Here is a 21,675-nt window from a genome sequence, read left to right on the forward strand (position 1 = left end):
GCAAAAAGCCAGAGAAAACAGATAGGTTTTGAGATTGGATTTAAACACTGAGACTGTGTCTGAGTCCCGGACACTGACAGGCAAGCTGTTCCACAACTGCGGAGCTCTATAGGAGAAGGATCTGCTCCTAGCTGTGACCTTCTGCACCTTTGGTACCAGTAGTGACCCCGCACACACTGATCGAAGGGGGCGTGGCGGTTCGTAAAGAACCAAAAGTTCACTCAGGTACTGTGGGGCAAAACCATTTAGAGCTTTATAGGTTAAAAGTAGGATTTTGTAGTCAATCCTAAATTTGATGGGTAACCAGTGCAGTGATTGTAAGACTGGGGTGATGTGGTCAAATTTCCTGGTTCTAGTTAGAACTCTGGCTGCAGCATTCTGTACTAGCTGGAGGTACTCATGCACCTAGAGCATCCAGATAATAATGCATTGCAGTAATCTAACCTTGGTGTAATAAATGCATGGACCAACTTTTCTGCATCATGCATTGAAATTATATTTCTTATTTTCGCAATATTTCTAAGGTGAAACAATGCTATCCTAGTGACATTATCTACGTGTGAATTGAATGAGAGACCTGCATCTATGATGACACCTAGATCCTTCACTTTCTATCTCACTTGGTGAGATAGAAAGGCTATCCAGGGTTATTGTGTACTCAGCCAGTTTATGCCTGGCTGCTTGAGGCCCAAGTACAAGCGCTTCTGTCTTGTCAGGGTTTAACAGGAGAAAGTTGGTGAGCATCCACTGTCTAATGTCCTTCAGACAATTCTCTATATTGTTCAGCTGCTGCCTCTGATCTGGCAATGCTGACAAATACAGCTGTGTGTCGTCAGCGTAGCAATGAAAGCTAATACCGTGTTTGCGGATTACGTCACCTAAAGGTAACATGTATAGAGAAAAAAGTAACGGACCTAGGACAGAACCTTGTGGAACACCAAACTCTACTTTACTATGTGAAGACGAAACACCATTGATGTCCGCAAACTGATATCGGTTGGTCAAATATGATCTGAACCATTCAAGGGCTGTTCCCTTAATCCCAATAACATTCTCTAACCTGGCAAGGACAATAGCCTGATCGATAGTGTCAAATGCTGCCCTCAGATCAAGCAGCGAGATGCGTCCCTGATCAGAGGCCAACAGCTGGTCATTAACCACTTCAACCAGCGCTGTCTCAGTGCTATGATGAGGTCTAAATCCTGATTGATATACTTCATGGATATTGTTACAGTCTAGGTATGCGCTCAGCTGGGCTACGACTTTTTGTAAGATTTTTGATATGAACGGTTGGAATGTTGGATATCGGTCTATAATTTGAAAGCTGACTGCGATCAAGATCCGGCTTTTTAATCAGGGGTCTAATGACTGCTACCTTGAACGAACTTGGTACGTGGCCGTGCTAAGCGACGAGTTAGCAATTTTGAGGATAGAATTTATAATATTGGGTGCTATTTGCTTAAGTAACCTTGTTGGAATCGGATCCAAGGCGCAAGTACATTGATTTGACGACGAGATTAATTTGATTAATTCATGCTCTTTAATAAGATTGAATACCTTCAGGTCCCTCCACAGATTTTTTTATGGGATTAAGGTCTGACTAGGCTATTTCTTCTTGAGCCAATCCTTTTTTTCATTGGCCGTGTGTTTTGGAGCATTGTCATGCTGGAATACCCACCCACAGCCTATTTTCAATGCCTTGGCTGAGGGAAAGAGGTTCTTACCCAAGATTTAATGGTACATGGTCCCATTCAACCAAGTTTTCTTTTGATGATGTGCAGTTGTCCTTTCCCTTTGTCAGGATTCATAGGCAGCATTCCCCTCCTTTAAACATGGTCACTTGAGTGAATGCCAAACAGATTGATTTTGGTTTCATCTGACCACAACACTTTCACCCAATCCTCCTTGTAATCATTTAGATATATAGTAGTAAACCTGTACATGAAATTTCCTGAGCAGTGGGACCATGGTGACTCATGGATTTCAGTCCTTCATGGTGAAGTGTGTTACCAACTATTTTCTTGCTGACTATTGTCCCAAATGCCTCAAAATCATTGACAAATTCTTCTCAAGTAGTTCTAGGCTGGTTCCATGCCATTCTCATGATCTTTGAAGCTTTACATTGGAGCTGGATAGATTGGTTGTGTCTATAGTCAGTAACAATTTGAGAAACTCCCAATGTCAACTCCTTACATGTATAAAATACAACTGGAAGCCACTGTGCAAATAAAGCTACCATTAAAATAATAGACTCATCACACCTGTCTTAGGCAACCTTACAAAAGGAAACAGGGGTTAATTTTTTTTTCACCTGACTGAAATAATGGTTGAAGATGTAATGACTGAATTGTAAGTGAGTAAAAAAATCATGGAACAAATAAGGTTTACTTATTTTTAAGCTCCCTGGGGTGATTGCATACATAAATATACTGGTTAAATCCCTGTCTGAATTGTTTGACAGATCCATGCAAAGATGTCCAGTGTCGAAGACGAGAGACATGTCGGGTGGAGAAGGGAGAAGCAGTCTGCGCACCTATGGCAATTGGCACCTGCTGGGCATGGGGTGACCCCCATTACCATACATTTGATGGATACAACTACAACTTCCAGGGAACATGTAGATACGTCATGTCTCAGACTTGTGGGAATCTGGATGGCCTTGAGGCTTTCTCCATTACAGAAAGCAATGACAACCGTGGCAGCACAGTTGTATCTTTTGTCCGGTCGGTGGAGATTTTTGTGTACAACATTACAGTTTCCATCCTGAAGTTCCAATTTGGTCGTGTGATGGTAGGTCTATTAGCAGTAAAACAAAACCTAAGACTGAAAAGGCTCTGAAAAGCCATATGTTGCCAGTCTTTTCTAATCAAGTGACATGTGATCTTAAATAAATATCAACTGAATTTAATTAAATGGACTGTGAATATAACGTGAATCCAGCCTTTAGTTTTTTCCCCTTTGTATATTTTGCAACATTATAGTATTACAACATCTACATAAAGCATGTAAAAATCTTTTGTTGTTGTAGGTAAATGGACAAGTTGTAAACCTGCCTTTGGATCTTCTTGGTGGTCGTGTTGCTGTGACCCAATATGGGGTTTCTGCTGTCTTGAAGACAGACTTTGGCCTTGAAGTGTCCTATGATTGGAATTATATGTTGGTTGTGAAGTTGCCCAGCACTTACGATGGGCTAGTGTGTGGACTTTGTGGCAACTTTAATGGGAACGTTGGGGATGAACTTCTAGACGCCGCTGGCAAGACTGTGTCTGCAGTGGCAGACTGGGCACGAGGATGGAAGTCACCAAACCAGGAGGACAACCCTGGTTGCACTGACGACTGTGTGAAGAATTGCCCTGTCTGTGCTGAAGACAAACAAAAGACCTATGAGGCAGAAAGCTTCTGTGGAGCCCTAACATCTAAAGGAGACAGCGTATTCAAGACATGTCATGCTGACGTGGACCCACAGGCCTACAAGAATAATTGTGTGTATGATCTATGTTTTGCCCAAGGTGACCGCAAACTGCTTTGCCAGGCCCTTGCCACCTACAGCAATGACTGTCGCAGAAAGGGCATTGTGATTAAGGACTGGAGGACCAAGTTTGGCTGTTGTAAGTTTACTTTGCAGGAAATATATTTCAACTAATATTTTATATTGTGCATTTATTTAAATATAAGTTGATGTTCTTGAGTTGATAACTTGATGTTGGATTTGTCCATAGCCATGAACTGCCAACCTAACAGCCACTATGAGGAATGTACCAGCCCATGCCCAGTAACCTGCCCCTATCCAGACCAGCAACCCACCTGCACTGGTGCCACCTGTGTGGAAGCCTGTGTGTGTGACAAGGACTTTGTTCTCAGCTCCGGCACCTGCGTTCCAGCCAAGAACTGTGGCTGCTCCTATGAGGGCCGATACTACAAGCAAGGGCAGCGTTTCTGGGCTGACAAGGGCTGTCAACGCCTGTGTGAATGCGACGCCACGCTGGGTGTGGTGGTGTGCCGAGAATCTTCCTGCTCTGCCAGAGAGAAGTGTGGTGTTGTGGGTGGGGAGATCGGCTGCCAGCCTCTGGGACAGGCAACGTGCTCCGCTGCCGGCGACCCACACTACACCACATTTGATGGCTTCCGCTTTGACTTCCAGGGCACTTGTGTGTACCAGCTTGTGGAGCTCTGCTCCCAGAAAGATGGACTCGTCCCCTTCAAGGTGACAGTCCAGAACAACAACCGCGGAAGCAAGATTGTTTCCTTCACAAAGACGGTCACTGTGTCAGTGTTTGAGATAACCATCACCATCAGCACTGACTACCCCTTCAGAATACTGGTACGTAGTCAACAAACTCAAAAGAATGGGGAATGTATAATGATATACACGGATAAAACAACACTTCAAGAACAAAACAATCCTTGTTAACAAACGTGCTTGCGTTCTTGTCATGTCCAGATGGATGGCCAGTTAGCTTACGTTCCACTTCAACTGAACGATCAGCTCATGGTCACCCGTAGTGGACCATCTGCAGTCCTGGAAACAACTTTTGGCCTCAAAGTGTCTTTTGATTGGATGAGTGCTGTCCAGGTGACTCTTCCCAGCACCTATCAGGAAGCAGTGTGTGGTCTGTGTGGCAACTACAACAGCAATTCTAAAGATGACCTCACCATGAAAGATGGCAAAGCAGCACCAGATGCTACCAAGTTTGGAGAAAGCTGGCAGGTTGCTGCTGTTCCAGGCTGTTCTTCATCAAGCTGCACTGGGTCCACATGCCCAACCCTCACCCCTGGCCAGAAGCAGACCTACAGTGGCAGTGGGTATTGTGGCATCATCACAGATAAAGCCGGTCCTTTCAAGGACTGCCACAGCCAGGTGGACCCAACCTCATTTATGGAGGACTGTGTCTTCGATGCCAGTTACACCTCAGGTCACATGAAGGTGGTGTGTAACGCTGTAGCAGCATATGCTGTTGTCTGCCAGAGGAAAGGCGTCACCATTCTCTCCTGGAGAACCAATGCTTTCTGTTGTAAGTGTTTCTATCATGCGTCTGATGATTGTCTTCACATTTATTGGATTAATTTGCTCTATGTATACAACCATAGTTTCTCCTGCAAATAAGTTATCCCTTAACATTTCTTTGATATTTGATCTTTCTGGATTTTTATTCCTCCTTTTCTGGTTTACAGCTGCATCCTGCCCACCAAACAGCTCCTACAGTCTGTGTGGTCCTAGTTGCCCTGCCACATGTGCCAGTGTCTCCTCAGCTACTAGCTGCCGGCAACCCTGTGTTGAAGGCTGCCAGTGCTATGAAGGCTTTATACTCAGTGGGGACTCCTGTGAACCCATGACCGAATGTGGCTGCTCATATGGTGGCCGCTATTACAAAAAGCTGGAGACCTTCTACAGCAATGGCCAGTGCCAGGAACGCTGCAAATGTGGAGAAAATGGTGCTGTCACCTGCACAAAGACAAACTGCTTACCAGGTGAAACCTGTAAGACAGTCAATGGGGCTCTGGGATGCCATCCTACTGGCCAAGCCAAGTGTGTTGCATCTGGGGATCCACATTACATGTCTTTCGATGGCCGGTTTTTTGACTTTCAGGGACCGTGCTTCTATACCTTAGCCAAAGTATCTGACACCGATGGAGGAAGACTAATAACCTTCTCTGTTGAAGAACAAAACGAGAAGTATGGAAATGGCAAGGTCTCGGTCACACGAATGGTCACTGTGACTGTCTTTGACTATGTGATCAAAGTTGAGAGGGGCATGAGGTGGAAAGTACTTGTAAGTATTTAGGCATATTCAGCATTAAAATATGCAAACGTTGTAAAATCATTTTCAAAAACTTACTTTTTTATTTTGCATGACACCATCAGTTTTATGCATTGTTGTATTAGATTTTATATTTATTTCATGTAATAATTGCTTGTTTTTCAGGTCAACAATGAATTCATGAATCTCCCATTGTCTTTGGAAGGTGGACGCATCACAGTAAATCAGGAGGGCATCAACATTATTGTTCAGACTAATTTTGGCCTCCGTGTGCTGTATGACACCGTTTATTATGTGGAGGTCATTGTCCCATCCACTTATCAGGGCAGGATGTCGGGGCTTTGTGGCAATTATGACTCCAAAGCAGACAATGACTTCACTCTTCCAGGTGGTCAAGTCGCTGCAAATGTAGATGAGTTTGGGCGGGCATGGTCACTCGACCAGCCTGGCGTGTCATGTAGTGGCTGTGAGGGGCAATGCCCACAGTGCCAACAGTCTATGGTTACACAGTACAGCCAGCCCAATTCATGTGGAATCATTGCAGCCGCAGATGGTCCCTTCCAGGCCTGCCACAAACAGATAGACCCTGCAGCCTACGTGAAGAACTGTGTTTTTGATGTATGTGCCTTGAATGGAGACAAGAGTACACTGTGTTCCACTATCCAGGCTTATGCCATTGCCTGTCAGCATGCTGGTGTGCAGATCCAGGCCTGGAGAGCGGGTGCTAACTGCCGTAAGTCTTTTCTTGGCACCTGTGTTGCCGAACCTGTCAAAAACTACCAAACTATGTCAAAGACTTTCAAGGACATCTGAGTACTTAAGGGTTATGGGGTTCATTAGGGTTAAATTTAAGCTGTAAAACTGACAGATCACAAGGAACAAGGTTGAGCACCTTTAATTATCAGGTTCTATTGACTAGGATTCATGAATCTAGAATAATATTATTGGTTTGTGTTCATTTGCGTTTATTCTTCTTTCTCTGGCAGCCTACTCTTGCCCAGCTAACAGTCACTACGAGTTATGCGCTGACACATGTGGAAATACCTGTACCAGCCTTACTCTGCCCACCACATGCTCCTCTGCATGTTTTGAGGGCTGCCAGTGTGATGAGGGCTTTGTTAGAAGTGGTGAGCTTTGTGTCCCCTTATCCCAGTGTGGCTGCCTACATGGAAGCCGCTACTATCAGCTCAACCAGGTTTTTAACCCTAATGGCAAGTGTGAGGAGGAGTGCAAGTGTATGCAAAATGGACAGGCAAGAAACACTCATATGATTTTTTTAATGTTTTGTTTGTTTCTATCCACACATTGTCTGTTTTTCATTTGACTTAGAACTTGCCATAAAAGTCAAACTCTTTGATTTGCAGGTGGACTGCAAAAAGGTCTCCTGTGGAGCTAATGAGAAATGTGATGTGGTAAATGGCATACGACGTTGCCAGCCAACTGGGAAAGGTGTCTGCCATGCCTCAGGAGACCCCCACTACCAGTCCTTTGATGGACGTCTGTATGATTTTCAGGGAACCTGCACCTATGTTCTGGCCACAGGGTGTGGCTTAGTAGGAACCAACCTGGTCCCTTTCTCTGTCAAAGTGGAAAATGAACCATATCCACCCAATCACAAGGTGTCTGTGACCAAGCTTGTAGCTGTTGAAGCATTTGAATACACACTGATCATGAGACAGAATATGCAAGGAATTCTGGTGAGTGAACAACCAGTAGGACATAAAACTTGGCCAGCTTGTTCCAATAATTGTCATCAGTAACCATTTGTCACTTCTTCTTGAAGGTTAACGGGGTATTCAATTACCTGCCCCTGAATCTCAATAATGGAAAAATACAAGTCTACCAGAATGGCATCCAATATGTTATTAAGACTGACTTTGGCCTGTTGGTTACTTATGACCGTGTCTACCATGTCACTGTGACCATCCCTAGCAACTACCAAGGCAAAACATGTGGACTGTGTGGAAATTATGATGGTAATGCAGCCAATGACTTCCTTCTACCAGGAGGTTCCCCAACCAATGACATTAATGCCTTTGGAAAGGCTTGGAAAGTTGCAATTCCAGGGGTGGTTTGTGAAGATGGTTGCAATGGTAACAGTTGTCCAGTGTGTGATCCAAAATTCAGAGCTGTCTTTGAAAAGCCAACCTACTGTGGAACGATCACTGACCCTAAAGGTCCCTTTATTGCCTGTCACAGCAAGCTGGATCCACTACCTTACTTTAACGACTGCATTTTTGATGTCTGCATGTCTCAAGGCAGCAGCAAGGTTGAGTGTGACAGTGTTGCTGCCTATGCCTTCAACTGTCACATGGCAGGCATCGAAATCAAAAGTTGGAGGACATCTTCATTCTGTCGTGAGTAGATTCTATTTACTAAAATGTTCACCTGTCAAGATGATCTCAGTTTTAAAAAGTGATCAGAGCAACCTCTATTTTAAAAAAAAATTGGAATATTTATTTATCGGGCAGAGAACTTCAGTGACACTGGCTAATATGCTGACTGACTTCTCTTGACTTCTCCCAGCAATGTCCTGTCCAGCCAACAGTCATTATGAGCTGTGTGCAGATGCTTGTTCGGCAGCCTGCCCTGGACTCACTGAGGTCGTGCAGTGCTCCACAACATGCACAGAAGGTTGCATCTGTGACTCTGGATTTCGTTTCAATGGTCAAATCTGTGTTCAGCCAGATCAGTGTGGATGCTATGACCATGGACGAACTTACAAGGTAAAGTGTGTGATCTAATCAGGTTCACTGTCAACTTACTGCTGTGTTCATTTAGCAATGTGTGTTTTTTTTTTTATTTATGGCTGCATCATGTTGCTCTAGCCTGGAGAGGTTGTCTACGAAGGCCTTTGCGATCAGAAATGTTCCTGTGTCCCAGGAAAGGGACTCATTTGTACTGCTCACACTTGCCCTTCCGGCACTTCATGTCTTGTCCGACAGGAAGTCAAAGGATGCTTCAGTACAGGCAAGAAGGACTTTCCTGTACAAATTGATACAAGGATACACAGTGACTTAATAGAGTGCTGTTAGAGCAACCTATTATTTAATACAATCACTAATAGATATTATTGTAAATATGACTGACTTGGCAGGGTTTGTAACTAAACTCAAACACAAGTACATGGCTTATATACTTCGTCCACTTCTGAATTCAAGTTATTACTAAAGATTACTTAATTTACTGCTGACATGCTTTTAAATCATAATGGATATTAATCTACCATCAGGGGAAAAATATTTGTGTGTTTTGTATGGTTTTGTATGTTTGCCAACTAACAAAGAAAGGATCAGTCTGTAATTTCCATGGTAAGCTTATTCAAACAGTGAGAAACAGAACATTAGCAAAACAATCCAGAATAATGCATTTCAAAATAGTTTTGAGCTCATTTGCTTTTTCATCAAAGTTTTTGCCGTAAAGTAATAAAGCACCTTTTGCAATCATAGAAGCCAGATGTTTCTTGTAGTCGGTCACAAGGATTTTGTCCCACTCGTCTTTGCAGATCCAAGCCATTAATGTTTTGTGGCTGAACAATCCTTTGTTTCATTGGCCGTGTGTTTTGGAGCATTGTCATGCTGGAATACCCACCCACAGCCTATTTTCAATGCCTTGGCTGAGGGAAAGAGGTTCTTACCCAAGATTTAATGGTACATGGTCCCATTCAACCATGTTTTCTTTTGATGATGTGCAGTTGTCCTTTCCCTTTGTCAGGATTCATAGGCAGCATTCCCCTCCTTTAAACATGGTCACTTGAGTGAATGCCAAACAGATTGATTTTGGTTTCATCTGACCACAACACTTTCACCCAATCCTCCTTGGAATCATTTAGATATTTAGTAGTAAACCTGTACAGTCTGACACAAATTTCCTGAGCAGTGGGACCATGGTGACTCTGCAGGATTTCAGTCCTTCATGGTGAAGTGTGTTACCAACTATTTTCTTGCTGACTATTGTCCCAAATGCCTCAAAATCATTGACAAATTCTTCTCAAGTAGTTCTAGGCTGGTTCCATGCCATTCTCATGATCTTTGAAGCTTTACAAGGTGAGATCTTGGAGCTCCATTGGAGCTGGATTGATTGGTTGTGTCTATGGACAGTAACAATTTGAGAAACTCCCAATGTCAACTCCTTACTTGTATAAAAGACAACTGGAAGCCACTGTGCAAATAAAGCTACCATTAAAATTATAGACTCATCACTTCTGTCTTAGTAGGCAAACTTACAAAAGGAAACAGGGGTTCAATTTTTTTTTCACCTGACTGACATAATGGTTGAAGATGTAATGACTGAATTGTAAGTGAGTAAAAAAATCATGGAACAAATAAGGTTTACTTATTTTTAAGCTCCCTGGGGTGATTGCATACATAAATATACTGGTTAAATCCCTGTCTGAATTGTTTGACAGATCCATGCAAAGATGTCCAGTGTCGAAGACGAGAGACATGTCGGGTGGAGAAGGGAGAAGCAGTCTGCGCACCTATGGCAATTGGCACCTGCTGGGCATGGGGTGACCCCCATTACCATACATTTGATGGATACAACTACAACTTCCAGGGAACATGTAGATACGTCATGTCTCAGACTTGTGGGAATCTGGATGGCCTTGAGGCTTTCTCCATTACAGAAAGCAATGACAACCGTGGCAGCACAGTTGTATCTTTTGTCCGGTCGGTGGAGATTTTTGTGTACAACATTACAGTTTCCATCCTGAAGTTCCAATTTGGTCGTGTGATGGTAGGTCTATTAGCAGTAAAACAAAACCTAAGACTGAAAAGGCTCTGAAAAGCCATATGTTGCCAGTCTTTTCTAATCAAGTGACATGTGATCTTAAATAAATATCAACTGAATTTAATTAAATGGACTGTGAATATAACGTGAATCCAGCCTTTAGTTTTTTCCCCTTTGTATATTTTGCAACATTATAGTATTACAACATCTACATAAAGCATGTAAAAATCTTTTGTTGTTGTAGGTAAATGGACAAGTTGTAAACCTGCCTTTGGATCTTCTTGGTGGTCGTGTTGCTGTGACCCAATATGGGGTTTCTGCTGTCTTGAAGACAGGCTTTGGCCTTGAAGTGTCCTATGATTGGAATTATATGTTGGTTGTGAAGTTGCCCAGCACTTACGATGGGCTAGTGTGTGGACTTTGTGGCAACTTTAATGGGAACGTTGGGGATGAACTTCTAGACGCCGCTGGCAAGACTGTGTCTGCAGTGGCAGACTGGGCACGAGGATGGAAGTCACCAAACCAGGAGGACAACCCTGGTTGCACTGACGACTGTGTGAAGAATTGCCCTGTCTGTGCTGAAGACAAACAAAAGACCTATGAGGCAGAAAGCTTCTGTGGAGCCCTAACATCTAAAGGAGACAGCGTATTCAAGACATGTCATGCTGACGTGGACCCACAGGCCTACAAGAATAATTGTGTGTATGATCTATGTTTTGCCCAAGGTGACCGCAAACTGCTTTGCCAGGCCCTTGCCACCTACAGCAATGACTGTCGCAGAAAGGGCATTGTGATTAAGGACTGGAGGACCAAGTTTGGCTGTTGTAAGTTTACTTTGCAGGAAATATATTTCAACTAATATTTTATATTGTGCATTTATTTAAATATAAGTTGATGTTCTTGAGTTGATAACTTGATGTTGGATTTGTCCATAGCCATGAACTGCCAACCTAACAGCCACTATGAGGAATGTACCAGCCCATGCCCAGTAACCTGCCCCTATCCAGACCAGCAACCCACCTGCACTGGTGCCACCTGTGTGGAAGCCTGTGTGTGTGACAAGGACTTTGTTCTCAGCTCCGGCACCTGCGTTCCAGCCAAGAACTGTGGCTGCTCCTATGAGGGCCGATACTACAAGCAAGGGCAGCGTTTCTGGGCTGACAAGGGCTGTCAACGCCTGTGTGAATGCGACGCCACGCTGGGTGTGGTGGTGTGCCGAGAATCTTCCTGCTCTGCCAGAGAGAAGTGTGGTGTTGTGGGTGGGGAGATCGGCTGCCAGCCTCTGGGACAGGCAACGTGCTCCGCTGCCGGCGACCCACACTACACCACATTTGATGGCTTCCGCTTTGACTTCCAGGGCACTTGTGTGTACCAGCTTGTGGAGCTCTGCTCCCAGAAAGATGGACTCGTCCCCTTCAAGGTGACAGTCCAGAACAACAACCGCGGAAGCAAGATTGTTTCCTTCACAAAGACGGTCACTGTGTCAGTGTTTGAGATAACCATCACCATCAGCACTGACTACCCCTTCAGAATACTGGTACGTAGTCAACAAACTCAAAAGAATGGGGAATGTATAATGATATACACGGATAAAACAACACTTCAAGAACAAAACAATCCTTGTTAACAAACGTGCTTGCGTTCTTGTCATGTCCAGATGGATGGCCAGTTAGCTTACGTTCCACTTCAACTGAACGATCAGCTCATGGTCACCCGTAGTGGACCATCTGCAGTCCTGGAAACAACTTTTGGCCTCAAAGTGTCTTTTGATTGGATGAGTGCTGTCCAGGTGACTCTTCCCAGCACCTATCAGGAAGCAGTGTGTGGTCTGTGTGGCAACTACAACAGCAATTCTAAAGATGACCTCACCATGAAAGATGGCAAAGCAGCACCAGATGCTACCAAGTTTGGAGAAAGCTGGCAGGTTGCTGCTGTTCCAGGCTGTTCTTCATCAAGCTGCACTGGGTCCACATGCCCAACCCTCACCCCTGGCCAGAAGCAGACCTACAGTGGCAGTGGGTATTGTGGCATCATCACAGATAAAGCCGGTCCTTTCAAGGACTGCCACAGCCAGGTGGACCCAACCTCATTTATGGAGGACTGTGTCTTCGATGCCAGTTACACCTCAGGTCACATGAAGGTGGTGTGTAACGCTGTAGCAGCATATGCTGTTGTCTGCCAGAGGAAAGGCGTCACCATTCTCTCCTGGAGAACCAATGCTTTCTGTTGTAAGTGTTTCTATCATGCGTCTGATGATTGTCTTCACATTTATTGGATTAATTTGCTCTATGTATTCAACCATAGATTCTCCTGCAAATACGTGATCCCTTAACATTTCTTTGATATTTGATCTTTCTGGGTTTTTATTCCTCCTTTTCTGGTTTACAGCTGCATCCTGCCCACCAAACAGCTCCTACAGTCTGTGTGGTCCTAGTTGCCCTGCCACATGTGCCAGTGTCTCCTCGGCAACTGGCTGCCAGCAACCTTGTGTTGAAGGCTGCCAGTGCAATGAAGGCTTCATTCTCAGTGGGGACTCCTGTGAACCCATGACCGAATGTGGCTGCTCATATGGTGGCCGCTATTACAAAAAGCTGGAGACCTTCTACAGCAATGGCCAGTGCCAGGAACGCTGCAAATGTGGAGAAAATGGTGCTGTCACCTGCACAAAGACAAACTGCTTACCAGGTGAAACCTGTAAGACAGTCAATGGGGCTCTGGGATGCCATCCTACTGGCCAAGCCAAGTGTGTTGCATCTGGGGATCCACATTACATGTCTTTCGATGGCCGGTTTTTTGACTTTCAGGGGCCATGCTTCTATACCTTAGCCAAGGTATCTGACACCGATGGAGGAAGACTAATAACCTTCTCTGTTGAAGAACAAAACGAGAAGTATGGAAATGGAAAGGTCTCGGTCACACGAATGGTCACTGTGACTGTCTTTGACTATGTGATCAAAGTTGAGAGGGGCATGAGGTGGAAAGTACTTGTAAGTATTTAGGCATATTCAGCATTAAAATATGCAAACGTTTTAAAATCATTTTCAAAAACTTACTTATTTATTTTGCACGACACCATCAGTTTTATGCATTGTTGTATTAGATTTTATATTTATGTAATATTTGCTTGTTTTTCAGGTCAACAATGAATTCATGAATCTCCCATTGTCTTTGGAAGGTGGACGCATCACAGTAAATCAGGAGGGCATCAACATTATTGTTCAGACTAATTTTGGCCTCCGTGTGCTGTATGACACCGTTTATTATGTGGAGGTCATTGTCCCATCCACTTATCAGGGCAGGATGTCGGGGCTTTGTGGCAATTATGACTCCAAAGCAGACAACGACTTCACTCTTCCAGGTGGTCAAGTCGCTGCAAATGTAGATGAGTTTGGGCGGGCATGGTCACTCGACCAGCCTGGCGTGTCATGTAGTGGCTGTGAGGGGCAATGCCCACAGTGCCAACAGTCCATGGTTACACAGTACAGCCAGCCCAATTCATGTGGAATCATTGCAGCCGCAGATGGTCCCTTCCAGGCCTGCCACAAACAGATAGACCCTGCAGCCTACGTGAAGAACTGTGTTTTTGATGTATGTGCCTTGAATGGAGACAAAAGTACACTGTGTTCCACTATCCAGGCTTATGCCATTGCCTGTCAGCATGCTGGTGTGCAGATCCAGCCCTGGAGAGCTGGTGCTAACTGCCGTGAGTGACTTAATCACATTGCACGCCTCTAACTGATATTAATTTATATAAAAACTCTCCAGAAATACAGTGTATTTAAGTGTATTATTTGCAGCGTTTTAACTTCATTTCAGTTTTTTATCTATTAACACCCCTTATGTCTCTTACAGCTTACACCTGTCCACCTAACAGTCACTATGAAATCTGTGCCGACACCTGTAGCACTACCTGTGCTAATCTTATTTCACCCACCACATGCACTACATCATGTGCTGAGGGCTGCCAATGTGATGATGGGTTTGTCTTTGATGGTGAGAAGTGCTCACCCATGGGGAGCTGTGGATGCGTCTTCAGTGGAAGATACCTCAAGGTTTTGGGCTTACCCATTTTAACAATACTTAAATGACTGCATTTTACCGCAAACTATAGTTTTGGTGGCCTGTTTTTTTTGTTCATTTTAGTAGACTAGACCTTGCATAAAAAAGTGGTCAATTTAGTTTTTATTAATCTTAGTCATGTCCAGACTCGTTTTAGTCTAGTTGAGTTTCAGTCAACTACAAGTCTGAGGATTATTTTAGTCAGAATTAACCATGACTATTTTAGTCTAGTTTTACTCAAAGAAAACCGCTGACATTTTAGTATTCTCTTTTTTTAGTATTCTCCCGTGTTTTTCTACCACAGGCTCTATTTTGTTTGACACTTTTCCAAGTGTGTCGCTTTTTCTCCAAGCCATCTGCTCACCCACCACTACATATATATAACATTTTTAGCATTTTGAGCATTCTGAAAAAAAAATGGAAAATTGAGGAAGTGACGTCATCTGTGTGACCGAATAACACAGGAAGCAGAAATTCGGCATATTAATAATGCAATTAAACAAAATTAAATAATGTCTTGTCATGGTTTCGTCAACAGAAAACAACATTACTGCAAAACTAGAAATAAAAATAGGAATATCCCTATTTTAGGCATTTGCAGAACAGTATAATTCATCACAACTATTGTATAAAAATAATAGAGGTGGGCATAGATTAATTTTCTTAATCTAGATTAATCTCACTGTAATCTTGGAATTAATCTAGATTAAGCAAAATTAATCTAGATTCTAGATTAATCTACATTAATCTAGATTAAAATGGCTCATTTGAATTCTGCCGAAGGCATTCAGAATATGTGTGCTACCCAAATAATGACTAAAAGTAAGTCTTTGAGAACGGGTTTCTCAAGCCAGGTGGAGCATTAGACCAGGGGCTCATCTCCTGTTTCCAAAATGCATCACAAACTGCTTGAGAAATCTGTTCTACTATATTGGTATTGGTGATGAGAATTAATTATGTTCAATAAGATGTACTTGTGTTTACCAACTGTTTATTCAGTTAAATAGCTGCATCCATGTTACCACGTCACGTTTGATGTGGTAATTTCACAGTTCGAAGACTCGTTCTCGCCCCCTACAGTGCAATTCGGCTAGGTATACATCCACGCTAAAATATCAAGGTGAAAGTCATCATAGTGTAGCGGTTCTTCTTCTGCGTTGTGTAACTTTTTGATTTCGTTTCTTGAACCACAAATGATGAGCTGACACCCAAGAGATTTTCTGTGCAAAGTGTATTCTGTACAAAAAGCAAGGTCGCGTCACACATCGCGTCTTTCTGCACCTCTCTTTCTCACAACTCACGCCATGTGTCCAAGAGAACTGAACATTAACATAAAGCATTCACAATTTACAATACTGCATTCCTGTACAAAAAGCAAAGTCGCGTCAGAACATCGCGTCACACATCGCGTCTTTCTGCACCTCTCTCTACAATATACAGTATTAAAAGAACATAAAAAGAATATTCACAAAATAACACACATGCAAAATATTCCTAATATGTACATAAATTAACTTTTTGCACACAAACCCCACGCACCTCTCACAGCTCACGCCATGTGTCCAAGAGACCTGAACAGGGTCTCAAAAACAAAATAAAAGTCTTTAGGAAATAAGAAACTAAAAGACACAAGAAAGAAGAAATATAATTATAAATCTAGTGTAACCATTTAACTCCGGAACAATAGCTTGTGTAGTATAGACCCAGCTCCCAATCCAACTTTGTGAATAGATTAACGGCAATATTTTTTTTTATCGCCCGATAAGCGCCGATAACGGCCCACCACTAAAAAAGAATATTTCTTGTATACAGTTGTTTATAATCCTAAACTCCCAATGGAGTTATTACAGTTAAATTCATTCCTTGGTTTCTGTCCATAGGTTGGTGAGGCAGTGGTAACCAAAGGCTGCGACTCCAAGTGTCTTTGCCAAGCCTCGGGTGCCATTCAATGTGACAAGATGGCCTGTGGTGTCAGTGAAACTTGTGATCTGCAGGACGGGGTACGGGGATGCTTCACTAAGGAATCTAGCTGTACGGTGTGGCCAGGAGCAAAGCTGGCATCCTTTGATGGCATGCAGGGCCCAGTTGGCATACTGGGCGCCTTTGAGCTCACCTCCCTGTGTGATCAGACCTCACCTGATTGGTTCCGTGTAGTGGTTGATGTTCGGATCTGCATTAGCGGTGCTGACCCGACTGTTACCGCTGTCTATGTGTACTTCCAGAACACAGTCGTGGCCGTAAACAATCAACAGAACAGCTGGGTGAGTGTGTGTGTATGTGTGTGTGTGTGTGTGTGTGTGTGTGTGTGTGTGTAAAGCCTATTGAGACATACTGTATGTGGTTTTGGGCTATATAAGAAATAAATGTTGGTATAATTATTTCCAAAAAATGATTGCTGAAACACACCCTGCCCTTAAGCCTTTTGAATAAACATGAATAATTATGGGTGAACCTGCTGAACATTCCTCTTAATGTTGATTGTTTTAAGGTCAATGGCAAGAAAGCATCCCTTCCAGTCATGCCTTTTAAGGAACTTTCTGTCAGCATCAAGGAAAATAATGTGGTGATCGAGAAGTTGTCTGCCCTTCGCGTGACATACTCCACAAAGCAAGAAGTCACAGTGACAGTTGTCAAAAACCTGGTTAACAAAGTCTGTGGATCCTGTGGAAACTTCAATAATGATGTAAAGGATGACATGAAGACGGCTGATGGTAAAGCCTCTTCCAGTGTACCTGTGATTGTTGCTTCATGGAGAGCGAATGACTTCTCTAACTGGTGAGTACTAATCATCACACTGTCTGGTTCTACCTTTCAACCTGGGTAGCAGCATAAAAACATCATAAAAGAGATTTTAGAGTAATAAACAATATTTATGACATACAAGCGTAAAGCACATAGACATGCTAAAAATTGCTGTATTTAAAACTAAATGCTACAAGTGCATGAACATCAATTCCATTGTATTTATTCAAATATTTACGATAATTTCTAATATTGGACATATTAAATTTCCTCACATTGGCAGTCTCATATATTGTAAAGTATACTATTGTGTCCAGGTCTGATATTCACCCTTGATTGCATGATTTAACCTCAAATTTTCTCGCTTTTCATTTCAGTGGCCTCTAAGAACTGGGGGAGCCTAGAGGCCTGATTCATGTTCATCGTCTTGGTACTGCTTTCAACCATATCTTATCTTATCTTTATGGATACACTAATGCTGTGAAATGTATCTGTTACTGTAAATGGGTCAGGGGAAGTTGATATGAAACTAACTTAGTATTGCATTTATCAATTTCAAGTTTTTATCTGTAATTATTATTTTAAATATAACACTGTTAAATAAACAGCTTTAAATGGTTACTGCAATGTTTCTTGCATGAAAAAAATAAAATATATTGCAAAAAAATCTTTTGCACATTTTTTAAACCAATGGGATGGAAATGCATACACTTAAATTAAAGTAGCACATAGAAGGTCGTCAGATTTTTTTTGTCATTGTAGATTTCCCTGGTGTGTCTTTTGTGTAGGAGGCTGTTTCCTGATTTGTTGAAATGACCCAGAAATGACATGCATTTGAGCATTTACACATCTAATCCAGATAACAGAGACCAAAAATTTACAAAAAGACCATAAAAAAGCTGTTGGAATAAAAAAGAACTTCCAGAAGCCGTCTACTATAGGCTACTGTGATGCACAATGGGCTTAAATCTGTATATTATTATACAAATGCACTGTTAGGTTTCTGACATGCAATTTATTGAGGCTGCTATGGCCACCAAACTATTCCAAAATAGAGATCTGGGGTGTCATAATGTCCTATTTACTAAGTTGAAGTGGACTAAAGTATAACTGGACCACTTATAAAAATAAGAAATCCCCAGTGCCTGTTGCTGATTAAAAGTAGGCTAGAGTAGAGTGATGCTTTGACATCATAAAAAAGTGGCTAAAGTCACTCAATAAAAAAGGGGGCCAAATATATGTTAAAAGACATCATTTATTGTGATAAATGAATACACACAGAATAATTAAATATGTGGATGTAACTTGATAGGAAAGTACATTTTTTATATGACTGTTGCTAATACTTGAAAGAAAAACATTTCAAGAATAAGTAGAGAAATTAGATCATGTTGTGTATACACTGTATTATAGTTCAATTTCATTGCAACTATTTATTTAACACTGTCCACACATTACTGTTTAACCATTAAGATGATAATATAATTTACATTTTTAAGCAAACATATTTCAGCATTTTACAAATTAGCAAATAACAAATTTACAAGCTCACAAGCTACATGGACAACAATATTTATATATCTAAAACAAGGTTTATGTTCATGTGTGTACGTTTTACAATGGTATATTCATTGAATATTTTTCTTCACTTTAATCAGAATGTTAATGTTAGTATAAATTCTGGATAATGGCAATTAAAATGCCTTTCTGCTGAGAACAGGTTTAATTCTCAGCTTCCAATAATAGAGCCAGTCCTTACAAGCGGTTGATAAACTGCAGTAAAAGTGAACGATTACCCTGCAGACCTCCCACTGACTTTTGAGTGACTTTGTCTTAATGTACATTCATAAAGACAAAAAGAACTTTGCAGCTTTAACTGCACCACAGTTGTGCCACACTGGCAAGTCTGTCAAATCCAAGCATCCCATGGCAGCTGGAGAAGACCTCCAAAGCTCTCACATTTTATTTCTGAACCTTGACATGCCCCCCGAATGGCAGAAGATCTACCTTCTGTTTCCGGCCAGATCTTCAGGTAAACACCTTCAGGTGAGTTTCCCTCTTCTGATGGCTCCCATTCAGCATGAACAGCTTTCTCACGTGAACAAGCATGAAGGTCTTAATACCACATGACTTGGAGGAGTTGGAAAGGGATCCAAACTGGCTACAAACACACACAAATAACCCTCAAACCCCAAATTGTAATGAATGACATGATTAAATTAACGAATGGACTATCTATAGACCTGTTACCCCAATACACCATCTGCATCTACAGGTTTAGATCTTACCTGGGCATGACCTTTGGAGCCATGTGCTTTGCTCTGTCCCTCAATTTAGACTCTCTGACAATTGTGGTGTGTCTCTTTCTATGGCTGTACACGATGAAGTTCTTGGAGAACGCTGTCATTGAGTCCCGGCAGAGACCCCTATGCCTGGGCGTCATACAGCAGTGATAACAAGTCACCAGCTGATAGAAAAGACAACAGCATAAGACAGAACCATATTACTCATCAGCAAAATAGTCCTCCAAAAGCAACTGGTCGTGTGAATCCTGGCCCTCAACCGTCCTATAACACAACGTTTAGGTTCTGTAAGTTGAAAAACATGTGTCCACCATTCAAACATTCACAAACAGAAACACACCCTACCATCAGAATCAAGTAGAGACAACAGCTGTTCTTCCTTCTCCATGTTAAACCTTTACAGTTTATCTATATTGGTACTTTACTACTCCACCTTCACTGATGAAGCAGATGCAGTGTCCTTTTATGATTACATCGTAAACATTAGGAACATGGACATGTGCGACAATTGACATGAATGTAGTTGTGGTTTTATAGACACTCTATCTGCGTCAAACAAAGGTTTATGTGTAATTTTGAGGTTTTCCACCTCCATAACATTTTTCCCGTCCTCAAGCACAACGATATTAGGACAGTTCCCCGAGGAGGATAAACATATCGCAAACCTAGTTCTCAAGACCTCAGTGACAGACCTGTGATTGTGCTGAAGCTGAGCAGAGCAAGTGAATTTGCTCACTTGTAAAAAAAAAAACTGTACATTTAAACAGTTTACATAGAATATCCTCATTATATAAACTCAGTTAACATATATATAATAGATATAGATATATTCAATATAGGTCTCAAAATATTCAATAGTCAAAATTAAAATTCAAAAATTGCCCTTGAAATGTAAAAATATATAAAAGCATATTTCAGAAGCTGTAGAAACATTTTTTTTCCTTCTCAGCAAAACCTACCGACACAAAGGTGGCCATGAAGATGTGGCAAAATATGATCAGAGGCAGACCTTCTGTCGAATTTTTGACTGCTTCTTCTTCACACCTGCAGCACCGTCTGTTCTGCTTTACCCCACCGACCTTTCTAGCTGCAGTCATTAACTGAGAAAGGGAGGAGCTATGCAGACATCATTAGCTTCTTCAGGAGAAGCTGAGCGCCACCTGCTGCAGAAAGCGTTTCACCACAGGCCAATCTGTTCATCTTCAGTTTGCACACAAGGTCACAAAACAGGTTACGTACATGGTCAGGATGTGAAGCAGGCAGACGAAGGCGCTGAGCAGTTTGTAAAGCTGAAAAAAATATTTTAGAATGTACGTTGATTGGTAAAGATTAGTGTTGTCATGTTACTTATATTTCAAACTCAAGATTCAAGATTGGTTTATTGTCAGTACAACAGTATACACAGTATACCGTGTATTGAAATAATATTAGTGCAATCATAAAATAAAAATGTATTTGTATATACACACTAAACTAAACTATACTAACTAAAGATTAAATAATGTACAGGTTATCTCTGTAGGAGAAATGTTGGAGTGCTTGTCAGCAATGCTCGTCTGCATTGGCGCTGTGTGAAACTGTAATATCCATCCTGTGAAACTGCTGGCAATATCCATTGTCATGCAAATACATATCTAAATCAAATTATTGTTCATTATTAATATCTGAGTATCCCTTGTTTTTCCAGTACTAGATTCAGATTTCTTTATTGTCTCTGTAGGACAATGGCTACTGCAACATGACTATGTTATGTTATTGAGATGTGGTATTTGATGGGTGTACTTTAAGTTCATGGTTCAGTGTGGTGATGGCTTTGGGAAAGAAACTGGACATGAATCTTGAGACGCCTGTTTTGATGGATTTACAATGTTTACCAGAGGGCATCGGTTCAAACAGATGATGAGCAGGGCCCTGTGATGGACCCTTGAGGGTGTTGTATGTCTTTTGCAGACAACGGGAGGTGTAGATACCATGCAAGGCAGGTAGCTGTTGGTTTATGTTCTGTGCGGTCTTTACAATTCTCTGTAGGGTCATCCTGTCTGCTACAGAGCTGCTGCCGTACCACGCCAGGGTGCTGTATC

At 42.1% G+C, this 21,675-nt stretch overlaps 1 protein-coding gene across 1 annotated transcript in view; it reads left to right on the plus strand.

Annotated features, from left to right (window-relative positions):
* fcgbp (Fc gamma binding protein) overlaps positions 1 to 17,910 on the plus strand; it is a 34,322-nt gene extending 16,412 nt beyond the window's left edge. The window contains exons 22-42 of the mRNA XM_028980563.1: positions 2,462 to 2,790; positions 3,029 to 3,608; positions 3,720 to 4,321; positions 4,442 to 5,012; positions 5,173 to 5,771; positions 5,925 to 6,492; positions 6,746 to 7,011; positions 7,124 to 7,456; positions 7,543 to 8,116; positions 8,286 to 8,485; positions 8,588 to 8,729; positions 10,168 to 10,496; positions 10,735 to 11,314; positions 11,426 to 12,027; positions 12,148 to 12,718; positions 12,879 to 13,477; positions 13,626 to 14,193; positions 14,343 to 14,542; positions 16,430 to 16,810; positions 17,038 to 17,324; positions 17,669 to 17,910. Coding sequence (XP_028836396.1) covers positions 2,462 to 2,790; positions 3,029 to 3,608; positions 3,720 to 4,321; positions 4,442 to 5,012; positions 5,173 to 5,771; positions 5,925 to 6,492; positions 6,746 to 7,011; positions 7,124 to 7,456; positions 7,543 to 8,116; positions 8,286 to 8,485; positions 8,588 to 8,729; positions 10,168 to 10,496; positions 10,735 to 11,314; positions 11,426 to 12,027; positions 12,148 to 12,718; positions 12,879 to 13,477; positions 13,626 to 14,193; positions 14,343 to 14,542; positions 16,430 to 16,810; positions 17,038 to 17,324; positions 17,669 to 17,678 — 8,891 coding nt within the window. The 3' untranslated portion in view covers positions 17,679 to 17,910. The remainder of the gene's footprint in view (positions 1 to 2,461; positions 2,791 to 3,028; positions 3,609 to 3,719; positions 4,322 to 4,441; positions 5,013 to 5,172; positions 5,772 to 5,924; positions 6,493 to 6,745; positions 7,012 to 7,123; positions 7,457 to 7,542; positions 8,117 to 8,285; positions 8,486 to 8,587; positions 8,730 to 10,167; positions 10,497 to 10,734; positions 11,315 to 11,425; positions 12,028 to 12,147; positions 12,719 to 12,878; positions 13,478 to 13,625; positions 14,194 to 14,342; positions 14,543 to 16,429; positions 16,811 to 17,037; positions 17,325 to 17,668) is intronic.
* The last annotated feature ends 3,765 nt before the right edge of the window (positions 17,911 to 21,675 follow it).

Source organism: Denticeps clupeoides, chromosome 5 (assembly GCF_900700375.1).
Source record: "Denticeps clupeoides chromosome 5, fDenClu1.1, whole genome shotgun sequence".
Taxonomy (NCBI): domain Eukaryota; kingdom Metazoa; phylum Chordata; class Actinopteri; order Clupeiformes; family Denticipitidae; genus Denticeps; species Denticeps clupeoides.